Raw genomic sequence first — 13,467 nt, forward strand, 5'->3', positions numbered from 1 at the left:
GAGCAGTATAGGATAACTAGGAGGGTGTATAAATCTGGGGTGGAGGAAAGGAGAGGTAGTGGGTAAGGGAGGGTTAGTGCTAGGGGTCTTAGACATCCAACAGGCTTTTGTGAGTGCTTTAGGAGTGAAGGCAAATTGTTTCTATGATTCGACGTGCTGTTTGAATGTGAGGAAGGTAACATTTATGAACGATTCATGAAAACCAATTAGCTGGACTTGAGCTCTGGAGTTGAGCAGTACAGTGCCTACACTCTGATGAAGGGGTGGTGAAGGATTGAAGCTCGAAGAGCATCAGGACAGTGATGTCAGCACGCTTTTAGCAAAATAGTGGTGGAATAACTGATGGTGAAACTGTTTCCTCTTTTTTGGGTTACCTCTCTCTCTCTCTCTCTCTCTCTCTCTCTATATATATATATATATATATATATATATATATATATATATATATATATATATATATATATATATATATATATATATATAATATATATATATATATATATATATATATATATATATACTGGAGTTTACCTGGAGAGAGTTCCGGGGGTCAACGCCCCCGCGGCCCGGTCTGTGACCAGGCCTCCTGGTGGATCAGAGCCTGATCAACCAGGCTGTTGCTGCTGGCTGCACGCAAACCAACGTACGAGCCACAGCCCGGCTGGTCAGGAACCGACTTTAGGTGCTTGTCCAGTGCCAGCTTGAAGACTGCCAGGGGTCTGTTGGTAATCCCCCTTATGTATGCTGGGAGGCAGTTGAACAGTCTCGGGCCCCTGACACTTATTGTATGGTCTCTTAACGTGCTAGTGACACCCCTGCTTTTCATTGGGGGGATGTTGCATCGTCTGCCAAGTCTTTTGCTTTCGTAGTGAGTGATTTTCGTGTGCAAGTTCGGTACTAGTCCCTCTAGGATTTTCCAGGTGTATATAATCATGTATCTCTCCCGCCTGCGTTCCAGGGAATACAGGTTTAGGAACCTCAAGCGCTCCCAGTAATTGAGGTGTTTTATCTCCGTTATGCGCGCCGTGAAGGTTCTCTGTACATTTTCTAGGTCAGCAATTTCACCTGCCTTGAAAGGTGCTGTTAGTGTGCAGCAATATTCCAGCCTAGATAGAACAAGTGACCTGAAGAGTGTCATCATGGGCTTGGCCTCCCTAGTTTTGAAGGTTCTCATTATCCATCCTGTCATTTTTCTAGCAGATGCGATTGATACAATGTTATGGTCCTTGAAGGTGAGATCCTCCGACATGATCACTCCCAGGTCTTTGACGTTGGTGTTTCGCTCTATTTTGTGGCCAGAATTTGTTTTGTACTCTGATGAAGATTTAATTTCCTCGTGTTTACCATATCTGAGTAATTGAAATTTCTCATCGTTGAACTTCATATTGTTTTCTGCAGCCCACTGAAAGATTTGGTTGATGTCCGCCTGGAGCCTTGCAGTGTCTGCAATGGAAGACACTGTCATGCAGATTCGGGTGTCATCTGCAAAGGAAGACACGGTGCTGTGGCTGACATCCTTGTCTATGTCGGATATGAGGATGAGGAACAAGATGGGAGCGAGTACTGTGCCTTGTGGAACAGAGCTTTTCACCGTAGCTGCCTCGGACTTTACTCTGTTGACGACTACTCTCTGTGTTCTGTTAGTGAGGAAATTATAGATCCATCGACCGACTTTTCCTGTTATTCCTTTAGCACGCATTTTGTGCGCTATTACGCCATGGTCACACTTGTCGAAGGCTTTTGCAAAGTCTGTATATATTACATCTGCATTCTTTTTGTCTTCTAGTGCATTTAGGACCTTGTCGTAGTGATCCAATAGTTGAGACAGACAGGAGCGACCTGTTCTAAACCCATGTTGCCCTGGGTTGTGTAACTGATGGGTTTCTAGATGGGTGGTGATCTTGCTTCTTAGGACCCTTTCAAAGATTTTTATGATATGGGATGTTAGTGCTATTGGTCTGTAGTTCTTTGCTGTTGCTTTACTGCCCCCTTTGTGGAGTGGGGCTATGTCTGTTGTTTTTAGTAACTGTGGGACGACCCCCGTGTCCATGCTCCCTCTCCATAGGATGGAAAAGGCTCGTGATAGGGGCTTCTTGCAGTTCTTGATGAACACGGAGTTCCATGAGTCTGGCCCTGGGGCAGAGTGCATGGGCATGTCATTTATCGCCTGTTCGAAGTCATTTGGCGTCAGGATAACATCGGATAGGCTTGTGTTAATCAAATTTTGTGGCTCTCTCATAAAAAATTCATTTTGATCTTCGACTCTCAGTCTGGTTAGCGGCTTGCTAAAAACTGAGTCATATTGGGACTTGAGTAGCTCACTCATTTCCTTGCTGTCATCTGTGTAGGACCCATCTTGTTTAAGTAGGGGCCCAATACTGGACGTTGTTCTCGACTTTGATTTGGCATAGGAGAAGAAATACTTTGGGTTTCTTTCGATTTCATTTATGGCTTTTAGTTCTTCCCGCGATTCCTGACTCCTATAAGATTCCTTTAGCTTAAGTTCGATGCTTGCTATTTCTCTGACCAGTGTCTCCCTACGCATTTCAGATATATTGACCTCTTTTAGCCGCTCTGTTATTCTTTTCCGTCGCCTGTAAAGGGAGCGCCTGTCTCTTTCTATTTTACATCTACTCCTCCTTTTTCTTAGAGGAATAAGCCTTGTGCATACATCGAGTGCCACCAAGTTAATCTGTTCTAGGCATAAGTTGGGGTCTGTGTTGCTTAGTATATCTTCCCAGCTTATATCGGTTAGGACTTGGTTTACTTGGTCCCACTTTATGTTTTTGTTATTGAAGTTGAATTTGGTGAATGCTCCCTCGTGACTAGTCTCATTATGTCGGTCTGGGGCTCCACGCATACATGTCTGAACCTCAATTATGTTGTGATCTGAGTATATTGTTTTTGATATGGTGACATTTCTTATCAGATCATCATTGTTAGTGAAGATGAGGTCTAGTGTATTCTCCAGTCTAGTAGGCTCTATTATTTGCTGGTTTAAATTGAATTTTGTGCAGAGATTTAAAAGCTCGTGTGAGTGTGAGTTTTCATCAGAGCTGCCTCCTGGTGTTATTACTGCAACAATATTATTTGCTATATTCCTCCATTTTAGGTGCCTTAAGTTGAAATCCCCCAGGAGCAAGATGTTGGGTGCAGGAGCTGGAAGATTTTCCAGACAGTGGTCAATTTTTAACAGCTGTTCCTGGAATTGCTGGGATGTTGCATCCGGAGGCTTGTAGACTACCACAATGACTAGGTTTTGGTTCTCGACCTTTACTGCTAAAACTTCCACTACATCATTTGAGGCATTAAGCAGTTCTGTGCAAACAAGTGACTCTGCAATGTACAGGCCAACCCCCCCCCCCTCCTTTTGCCTGTTCACTCTGTCACATCTGTATAGGTTGTAACCTGGGATCCATATTTCGTTGTCCAAGTGATCCTTTATGTGGGTCTCAGTGAAAGCCGCGAACATTGCCTTTGCCTCTGCAAGCAGTCCACGGATGAAAGGTATTTTGTTGTTTGTTGCTGGCTTTAGACCCTGTATATTTGCAAAGAAGAATGTCATCGGACTGGTGGTATTGTTGGTACTGGGGGGGATTTTTTTTCCGGCATTAGTATCTGTATCTGTTGGTTTGGAGTGGAGGCCATCGACTGTGGTTCCACTCCAGGAATGACTGGATTTGGTGTACGATTTCTGCCATTTCCTGCCAGTTTTTTTTCCTTCCTGGCACTAAAAAACCTCTCCCTCTTGAGTGGCTGTGGCTACCCAGGTTTTCCCATGGCCTGGATGTTTTGTATCTTTTTGTCCCCTTTAGATGGTGTGCCTGGCAATTTAAGTTATAGCACATTCTTTCCTGTACTGAAGAGGTACACAGTTCAGGGTGAAAAAGCTTACAGGAAAGGAGTTTGCATTTTCCTGTTGTTATATGGGCATGGCGTTTTCTAGGGTGGTCATAGTTGCACGTCCTGTCTGTTTTTCCAGATTTCCCATGCCTGCAGATACCAAGTGCACAGGCTTGGTTTCCGTTTGCCTTGGGTTTCTGTGACTGTATTCCCTATTGGTGCATGTTTCCCTGTCTTATTCCTATCCTCCCTAGCACCAACAATGGAGCTCCCACCAGTTGTTTTTGGTAATATATCCTCACTATTGCTAGTGGAGTCCTCTTGTTTGCTATTTCCTGTGGTATTTCTTGTTTGCAATATTGGTTTTATCTTATCTTTGACTACACTTGTTTTCCTACTACGGCTCCTGTCCCCTATGAGGTCATTTATATGTATTCCTTCCTGCGTATAATTCCCGACTACCTGGACAAAATCTCCAGCTTCACCATTACTGTCTCCCAGGACAGCACCTCCACTGTCTTCCAGTTTCACCAGTACTGTCTCCCAGGACAGCACTATCAGCCCCACATTTACTGACTACCAGGACATCACCTCCAGCCTTACAGTTTCTGACTACATGGCCAGTATCAAGGGCAGTACCATTCAGCCCAGACTTTTTATGTTCCCATCTGTTGTAGAAAGCTTCCAGGTTTTCTATGAAAGCAGCTTTGATGTTATCCTCTTTTAATACCCTTGTGATTTTAGTCCACAGATTTATCTCATTTGGGCATACCCAAAAACACTTCCCTGTTTTAATACTGCTTGTAGATAGTTCTTGGATATCTGCACAAGGGGCGTGACACCAATTTCCACAAAAATGACAATTTATCCATGTGGAAGCCCGTTTGTTTGATTGACCGCAGACTACACAGAGCTTCATAATGATTTGAATGGTTGATTTACTGTAATTCTACTAGCAACCTCTTGAATATTCTATTAATAACCTCCTTAAATGAAGCTCTAGCTATTTGTATTTCTATTTCTAACTGTACTTGTATATTGGACAGCTTACCGTGTACGTTCCTGATTTATATTTATTGTTTGTGTTTGATAAGGGCGCCTACAACCCCATCCGTTTACAGTCTGCTTTATTGTCCAACGAATCCGTTTGAAACCAGTCAAGGGTTCGGACCAGTCAAGGGTTCGGACCAGTCAAGGGTTCGGACCAGTCGATCTGATCTGATCAGTGGGTCACTTATTTAAAACATACTGGTCGGTGATTTGGGCTAACACATGAAGGATCTACTGGAAATTATCTACCCGAGTAATATGTGATTTGATTGATACAAAAGTATAACTTGCGTGTTGAAGAAACCGGTGATTTCTGGCAGCTCCTACAATGACGAACGGTCGAGCCTCAACCCTTGTTTATCAATCGCTGTATCTAGCTTTTCTAGTTTTTTTTCGTCTCCACCACAATAAATGCTATATTATCACTATAGTTGACTGGTGGAAATTTTGGAGGAAGGACGCTTTTTCTGTAGTAATAATTGCTTCTCGTTGTGTATATTGCGACCGCTGGTAACTACAGGTTATATGAAATTCACAGTATACTTCTGGTATTTCAAGAAAAAAGAAACTAATGAAATCTCTCCACTCCACTAAGTACCATTATAATACTGGTTAGTTGCTACTACAGCACTGTATTCTGCTATTCACTTGTATCACTAGATTGTATGCGAGTACACTAGCAGGCCAGGAAGATTATTAAAAAAGCTGACAACTGTGGTAAGATTCTGGAGACTTCTGGCACCTGCCTCTATAGGCACTTCATTTACAAATTCACCTGTTTTCAAATGACACTTTAGCCTTTATCATCTATATGCTAGGGAGCCACTGTAGTATACACTATACACTATGTATACACAATGTTATCATGGAGACTTTCTTTCCTCTGACAAAGAAAAGTTCTATTGTTATTATTTTGCACACGGAACAGAGGCCTATGATTCAACTCTGGCAGTAAACTCTGCTAGGTAGTGCACACTAATTCTCCTTTTTTGACTCAGTATATAATGTTTTCCGCCCAAGATTGGTTGTATAGGATTGATGGCACAAATTAAAGTTCTAGCACGTAATAGCGACCATGAAAACACGAGAAAACCCGGAGCACAACGAGGCACGCTGACACTCTGAAGTATATTTTTTTCGTTAGGTTCAGAATGATTTTGGCGAAATTATTGCATACACAAATTTTCACTTGTCCTATATGGCAAGATGAACGTTGCTATTTAAGCCAGGATCGCAAGTTCTGCCTATTCGGCACGACATATATATATATATATATATATATATATATATATATATATATATATATATATATATATATATATATATATATATATATATATATATATATATATATATATATATATATATATATGTCGTGCCGAATATGTAAAACTGGCCAATTAGCAAGAACTCATTTAAAATTAAGTCCGTTCTAAAATTTTCTCTTATACGTTTAAAGATATATTTTTTCATTAATGTTAATGTAAATTTTTTTAATTTTGCTCCAAAAGAATCTTAGAAAACTTACCTAACCTTATTATAACAAGAGCAATTTATTTTAGCCTAACCCAACTAAATATATTTTAGATTTGTTTACAATAATTTAATACTAAACAAACACAGTGAAATATATTTTTTTCGTTAGGTTCAGAATGATTTTGGAGAAATTATTGCATACACAAATTTTCACTTGTCCTATATGGCAAGATGAACGTTGCTATTTAAGCCAAGATCGCAAGTTCTGCCTATTCGGCACGACATACATATATATATGATGGGGTCCACCTCTGGTGTAAATTGTGGGACCCATAGCCTCGGAGAAGTGGATAAAAAGGCTTCAAGGAAAAATATTTGGATTTCTTCCTGAAGCCGTTTGAATATTCCACTTCCCCTACCACCCCATCTTTTGATATACTATATATTTTTTTTACTAATAGGAATATTTTATTACATAATATGGTACAGAAGATTTAAGAGATACATTGTTGATATAAAGGTGGCATATACGGTACATGTTGTTACGTGTGTATCACCGATTATAAGGCGAAAATCTCATCCAGCTCCTCAGAGCTGGGGCGTGTGCCCCAGAGAGAGAGAGAGAGAGAGAGAGAGAGAGAGAGAGGTGGTGTTGATATCGCCTCATTATGTCATCACAGCTGACTCATTAATTTTCCACTTACATTTACAAATTATGCTAACTATAATGGGAGAAGTTTATTAGTCAGTTTGATGGTTAATGTTTTTAACATCTTGGAAAGTAACTGAACTGTCTTGCACACATCTAACTGATTTCTAAATAACTAGCAATAATTCCCACTGTACATAGTGAAGTCTTATGTCGCTGATATCTGTTCTATTCATTTGATGTTTTGTTTTTCTCTGTGATGATATTCGCAGTGAGGTTTATTTTTTAATGTCATATGCAATTCCATTTAGCCATTTTGAAAATCACTCAACATTTTGATTTGGCTAGAGCTGTTCTGCTTGATTTAATTGGTCTCTTAATTTTTCAGCGAAAGAGATGCCCGTGTTGTGATCTGTGGATGAGTCAGATACAAGCTAAACGTTGCTATCAAATCTCATGGCTCACTTTAACTTGTATGATATAAACCATCATGAAAGAGCGTAGTGCCTCTGTAGTCTATTAGGTCAGGAATCCTGATAGCTCAATATAGAGGTTTCACAGGACGTGAGTGTTTTTCCCTCCTCATTCAACAAGGATTGTCAAGGACATACCCAACAGGCCAAGTGTCTATCCACAAGTATTATTGACAACTGGTAACTAAAAGACCCCCCTCCTCCCAACACACACACACACACACACACACACACACACACACACACACACACACACACACACACACACACACACACACACACACTCATTCACTTACCTACCTCAACCATCGCAACCTGATTCCATGTGTTCATGCCTCTGTGTAACTTGGAATACTGCTGACTGTGGAGAACATTTTAACTGTTTGCCCAAGGCAGTTTGTGTTTTTTTTCCAAATACCGGATTACCTGGAGGGAGTTCGGCGAATTTTTAAGGAACGTTTGTTTTTATTTAACAGTTGATGAATTTTTAATTGATGCGGGTTATTTTAATTTGATGTGATACTACTTAGTTTTGCTGTGTGCTTGTTAATGGTAGTGGTTTATATTTTTGTTACATCACAAATAACCCCGCACATAGGAAAGATGACCTTACGACGATGTTTCGGTTCGACTTGCATGAACCGGCCGAAACGTCGTGGTAAGCTCCTCTCTCCTATGTGCGGGTTGTGTATTGTTCCAGTCACGGTATTGTGCCTTTTTGTTCTTTTTGTTACATAATTTTACACTAGGTGCTTTTAAGTAGGTTTGTATTTATCTTTGTATTGCCAAGAACGCCGAGTGACCTCGCCTTGGCCTCTCCCTCAGCCAGTTATTTAAGAGGTAAAATCTCTGAAATTATTAATATCTGTATCGAAATGTTGTGTCTTGTTTGGAAATGTTTTGATATCATATTTTTTTTCATTTTGATCGAATACGTTTTTGAAAAATAATGTAAAATTGGGTTTGAGTGTATGATTAATTTTAAATTTGTTATGAGTTTCAAGGAGCTACTCCATAAATAAAACAAAAAAAGTATTGAGGAATTCTTCAGCTTCCCAAGCCAAAATATTGAAGCGCAAATAAGTTGGGTGGTGGTATACAGGAAGACATTAAATTTTCAGACCTTCATTAATGTTTCAGACGTTGCACAGGTAAATATTAGCTAAACCAGGAGGTCCTTGCATCGCTGGCTTCAATTAACCATTACACAGATTCCTGACCAGAGGAGTATAGTACGTTATACAGCACCTGACCTTTTGTGTAGGTGCATTATACAGTTGCAGGCACTGATTATGTCCTGTTGAGGTTAGTTTGTGGTGTAAATATCAGGTAGAGAATTAAGAATAGAGAAATTAAAAGACGGTGTGGTGGAATGAGTTGTTAAGATGATTTGGCACAACAGTGGTGGTGGTGGTCCTAGGAAGGGTTGGACGGAGGGTGTGAAGGTCTTCGGATATTAAAGCATGAACATCCAGCAGACATGTGTGAACCTTGGCAACTCGGAGTCAGTGGAGACAAGTGGTTTTGGAGTGTGCAATTTAACATCTGCAAAGATAAAATCTATTAAGTTAACATCTATAAAAATGGAATCCGGTAAACTAGATATGAGAACTGGAGGTGGAACGTAGAGAGCCCTCCACTCTGAAGGATGAGTGGGAATGTTGTTGCTTGTTGGATGTTTTGGACTTTGATAGATGTGCACTTCTGGAAAGATAGCTAGGGTTTGCGTGATATTTACTGCATTTTCATTTTTTTTCAGGAGGGATGGAGGTGGTTCAAACCTGTCATCAAGCACACAATAATCCTGTGTTCTAGCATTTAATTGAGGATGTGACGTCCACAATTTGACTGTCAACTCTGTTTCAAGCATTGTTAAGCAGGTGCCTGTGATGTCAATTAATAAGTTTTCTATAGGCATTCTCTCACTACCAATATTCTACATGAAGAGATATATTTTCCAGTAGTCAAAGCCATGTCAGAGTATACAAGATGAAGTGCTTATATACTTAAGAAACGTGACCAGTTCTGAGGTTCACACTACCGTCAGTGTCTTGTGCTTCCCACTCTTCCCTCTCTTTGTGTCTGCATTTAAATCTGCTGTTAACACTGTGTAGATAACTCCATTAGTTCAGGCTCTTGCTCAGACCAACCAGATTGTTTTCATTTTTATGAGTGTATTAATTACTTTCTGAATATTTATGGCCGTTGCCTCTTGTTGTCGAGGAGTGAGAATTGCAATAATGTTTGCATTTTATTGGCAAACCTGCTGTTGCTATTGCCGGTGCTGAGCGATACACCTGTGTGTGTGCTCACCAAATTGTGGTTGAAAGGGTCGAGTCATAACTCCTGGACCCGCCTCTTCACTGGTCGCTGCTAGGTCCTCTCTCTCCCCCTGTTCCATGAGCTTTATCATACCTAATCTTAAAACTATATATGTGTATGTAAGCATGTGTGTTTAATCACAAAATTAGTTTTTTTTTTAGATTTTGTCACACGAAATGGCTAGTTTATTGTGCATCCCATATCTATCCTATGGAGGGTAGCGCAAGAGCATATGGATACACAAAAGGCCTACGAACTAGGCCCTAAAAGGGTTAACAGGAGTACATTTGGATTTATATATACAGTACACTTATCTGTTACAAACAAATTTAGGAAATTTGCTTAATATATCTGGTATCTTATATTCATTATTAAGTTATTTTGACATGTCACATATTATTATAATAAAAAAGAAGCGCTAAACCCACTAGGGAGATACAACGCAGCGACATGTCACATACGTGGTGTCCCATCTTCAGTAATTTTTTCAGCATATAAATTTTAGAACATTTTGACGGTTATAGCATTTATTACATACTCTTTTCATTTATTCATTTCATTGGTTTATCACTTTGTGAAGACAAATTTTCTTGTATCTTTTTGGGTCAGCTTTTTTAATCACTAAAAAGTTGCGGTCTCTTGTCCCTGTTGGAGGACTAAGAAGTCTTTTATATCTGTTGTCTTAAGTCATTCTATAACCTTATGCGTGGTTATCATGCCTTATATTTTCCTAATAGTAGTCAGCGTGAGCATCATTAGCACTTACGTATAGTGATTCATCATAACTCATTTTTTTCAGCTCTGGTACCCATTTTGTAGATCTTTTTGGGGCTTTTCCTAAATTATTCATGTATTTATCTAAGTGTATGTACCACATAGATGCTGCATATTTTGTTGTTTTATCAGAGCAAAACTTCATCCATTTATTTGAAACTAATATTTATGTTTGCCATTGTAGCATACGAGTTTAATTACAATTTAATTTACTTGGCAGTTATTTTAGTAATAACCAATAGCTCTCTCTCTCTCTCTCTCTCTCTCTCTCTCTCTCTCTCTCTCTCTCTCTCTCTCTCTCTCTCTCTCTCTCTCTCTCTCGCTCTCGCTCTCGCTCTCTCTCTCTCTCTCTCTCTCTCTCTCGCTCTCGCTCTCGCTCTCTCTCTCTCTCTCTCTCTCTCTCTCTCTCTCTCTCTCTCTCTCTCTCTCTCTCTCTCTCTCTCTCTCTCTCTCCCTCTCTCTCTCTCATGCTTTCTTCATGTGGCTTCATTTCGCTTTCTTTCATTTCATACATCTCAGAGCTTCGTCAACAAAGTGAGTTCGTCACAAAGGCCAGTGCATTGTTGCACTTTTTATTACTAATGTACTATTTATGTAGGTTTACTTTTATTTTGCCCTAGGGGAAAGTGTATGATAAAGGGAATGAAATAATGTGGAAATAAATCTTTGTGTACACACACACACACACACACACACACACACACACACACACACACACACACACACACACACACACACACACACACACACACACACATACATACACACACATACACAACATAATTACAGTTATAAATGGAGTAAATACGGACAGAATACACTTACGATGTTGGACAGGCAGATAGCATATTTAATACTTGTTAATTTCTTGACAAGATACTCTGTGGATTTAATCATAATTTATACGAGGAGAGAGCAGTATAGGATGCTATGTGGTTAAGTAGTAATGTGACTTTCTCTCCTGACAGAAGTAACAAAGTAACGACGGCTCATCTGAGAATCCTGGACAGTCTCCTGAGAAACTACGATCGCAGGGCGACCCCAACCAACCACAAGAGTAAGTCATCTCACTCTCTCCCAGACACAGGTTAGGGTAGGTAAGATTTGTCAGGAAACAGGACTAGTGTTTCCTAACGCGGGTGTTAGTCTTATGATGACCCGCAGCTTTTTATCATTTGACCGAGGTCTTCCGCTGGTTTACCGGTACACCCCTTTAAAAATTATGGCATTATATTTATAGTAAACTTACTTATACGTCTTGCCTCTCCCAGGAATCCAAATCGGGTCCTTTCAGTTGTTAGCAGAGACCTTTACCACAGAGCTTCCCCTCAACTTGGTGTATACCGTAAGTTTCCAGGGATCGTGTTCTAATTCGTAGACAAATACCTGAGTTGTTCTGATGATTGTGCCTGGGCTATGGTCTTTTATTTGTTCATTGCAAGTCAAGCCAAGCCTTAACCGGGTTAAATTGGACTTGGCTTTCGTAACACCACCAGCTTAGTTGTCGAGAACACTGCGTGTGAAATTTTGGCCAGTTCCTATGCAAGATGTCGCCTGCTGCTACACTGCTAGGTTGTATCAGCTCTTAGCAGTGTGATACAAAGTCACTTATTAAAGGAGAACAAACCTTTATTACACAACGTTTTGCTCAGTGGTGAGTTTTTATTGTCATGATTTAAAAATAACTCGTATTCAAGAGAAACCTTGTGTATTAAAGATTAGGCTATAAATTATAATAGTGGTAGAAAAGTGTTAGGTTTGCTGGCAGAAAATATTTCTTAGCAACATTAAATGTTAACCACATGGTTAACATTTAATGTCAGCTACGTGGTTATACACATGGTTACAGTGCTATAAATTACACACGTCATCTGGATGGTTATGCAGTGTTGACTGGCAGAATGTGGCACTCTCGCTTGTGGCAAATTAATTATCTGGGCTTAATACATACACTAGAATTAGATCATACCAAACTGCTACTAATAATGTTCCACTTCACACGGCTTCTTGTTTTACTCATCGAAAGTCGTGTACACATACAACGACAAGTACTGTCTAGGTGCAGAATTTTTTAACTATTTTAGCGAGGAAAAGACGCTAGTTGAAGAATAAGCTTTAATAGGGATAACTCTGTAGAGTTTTATCAGAACAAAAACCTTGTCCCAATTGAAAACTGTTTTGCATCATGATTTTTCTTCACTATAATCGGCAGTGTGCTAGTAGGATTGAGTTTTTATGGAGGAACATATCTCAGATACTCTGTAAATGAAAATTGGTGTGGGAATTTATTGAGTTTCAAGAAATCCCACAAATCCATTGTAAGAAGCAGTAGAGGCCTTTAGAATCCACGCCAACAACGCATGAGTCATCACATAATTATTGATAGGTTTACACTAATTTGATAGATTACAGGTTTTAGGTAGAATTAGAATGTTACGAACTAATAAGAGAATTGAAAAATGTAATTTTAGGCTTTAACATATGTTCACACTAGGTAGAAATGAGTAGGGAATTAGATAAGTAATGACACCTAGCGGTTCTGCTGTGAATCAGTGGAGAAGGACACTGGTAGCCACCTTTGAGCAGGGACCGTGCTGAGAGCATCTCCTAAGTTTCTATCTCTTGAGTTCCACACGGTTTCCCAAGGTTACCTGACAGTTAACAACGTGCTTCAGAGGTCTTACAATGAATCGTGGATACGAGTCTCTGCGCCAGATCCGTTGGTAATAACTATTTACTGTATTTTGCCCCTTAGTCATGTGGCCACTAATACTGGGCGGGGAAATCAGGGATAGTTAACTTACAGTTAATAAGCGTGTCCATGACCAGCGATCAGGTAATTTGTAATTTATATTTACTACAGTTTACAGTTTTACTCCT

The 13,467-nt window shown here is 39.8% G+C and overlaps 1 protein-coding gene across 2 annotated transcripts in view; it reads left to right on the forward strand.

The window, feature by feature from the left end:
* The window catches only part of LOC128690149 (glycine receptor subunit alpha-2-like), a 303,369-nt gene that overhangs the window by 84,296 nt on the left and 205,606 nt on the right, over positions 1-13,467 (forward strand). For both annotated transcript variants that reach the window (XR_011392685.1, XM_070090555.1), the window contains exon 2: positions 11,556-11,644. Coding sequence is in view for 1 of the 2 variants with exons in the window: in XM_070090555.1 (XP_069946656.1) it covers positions 11,556-11,644 (89 nt within the window). In the remaining variant the exon portion in view is untranslated. The remainder of the gene's footprint in view (positions 1-11,555; positions 11,645-13,467) is intronic.

The sequence above is a fragment of the Cherax quadricarinatus genome, chromosome 32 (assembly GCF_038502225.1).
Source record: "Cherax quadricarinatus isolate ZL_2023a chromosome 32, ASM3850222v1, whole genome shotgun sequence".
In the NCBI taxonomy this organism is placed as follows: Eukaryota; Metazoa; Arthropoda; class Malacostraca; order Decapoda; family Parastacidae; genus Cherax; species Cherax quadricarinatus.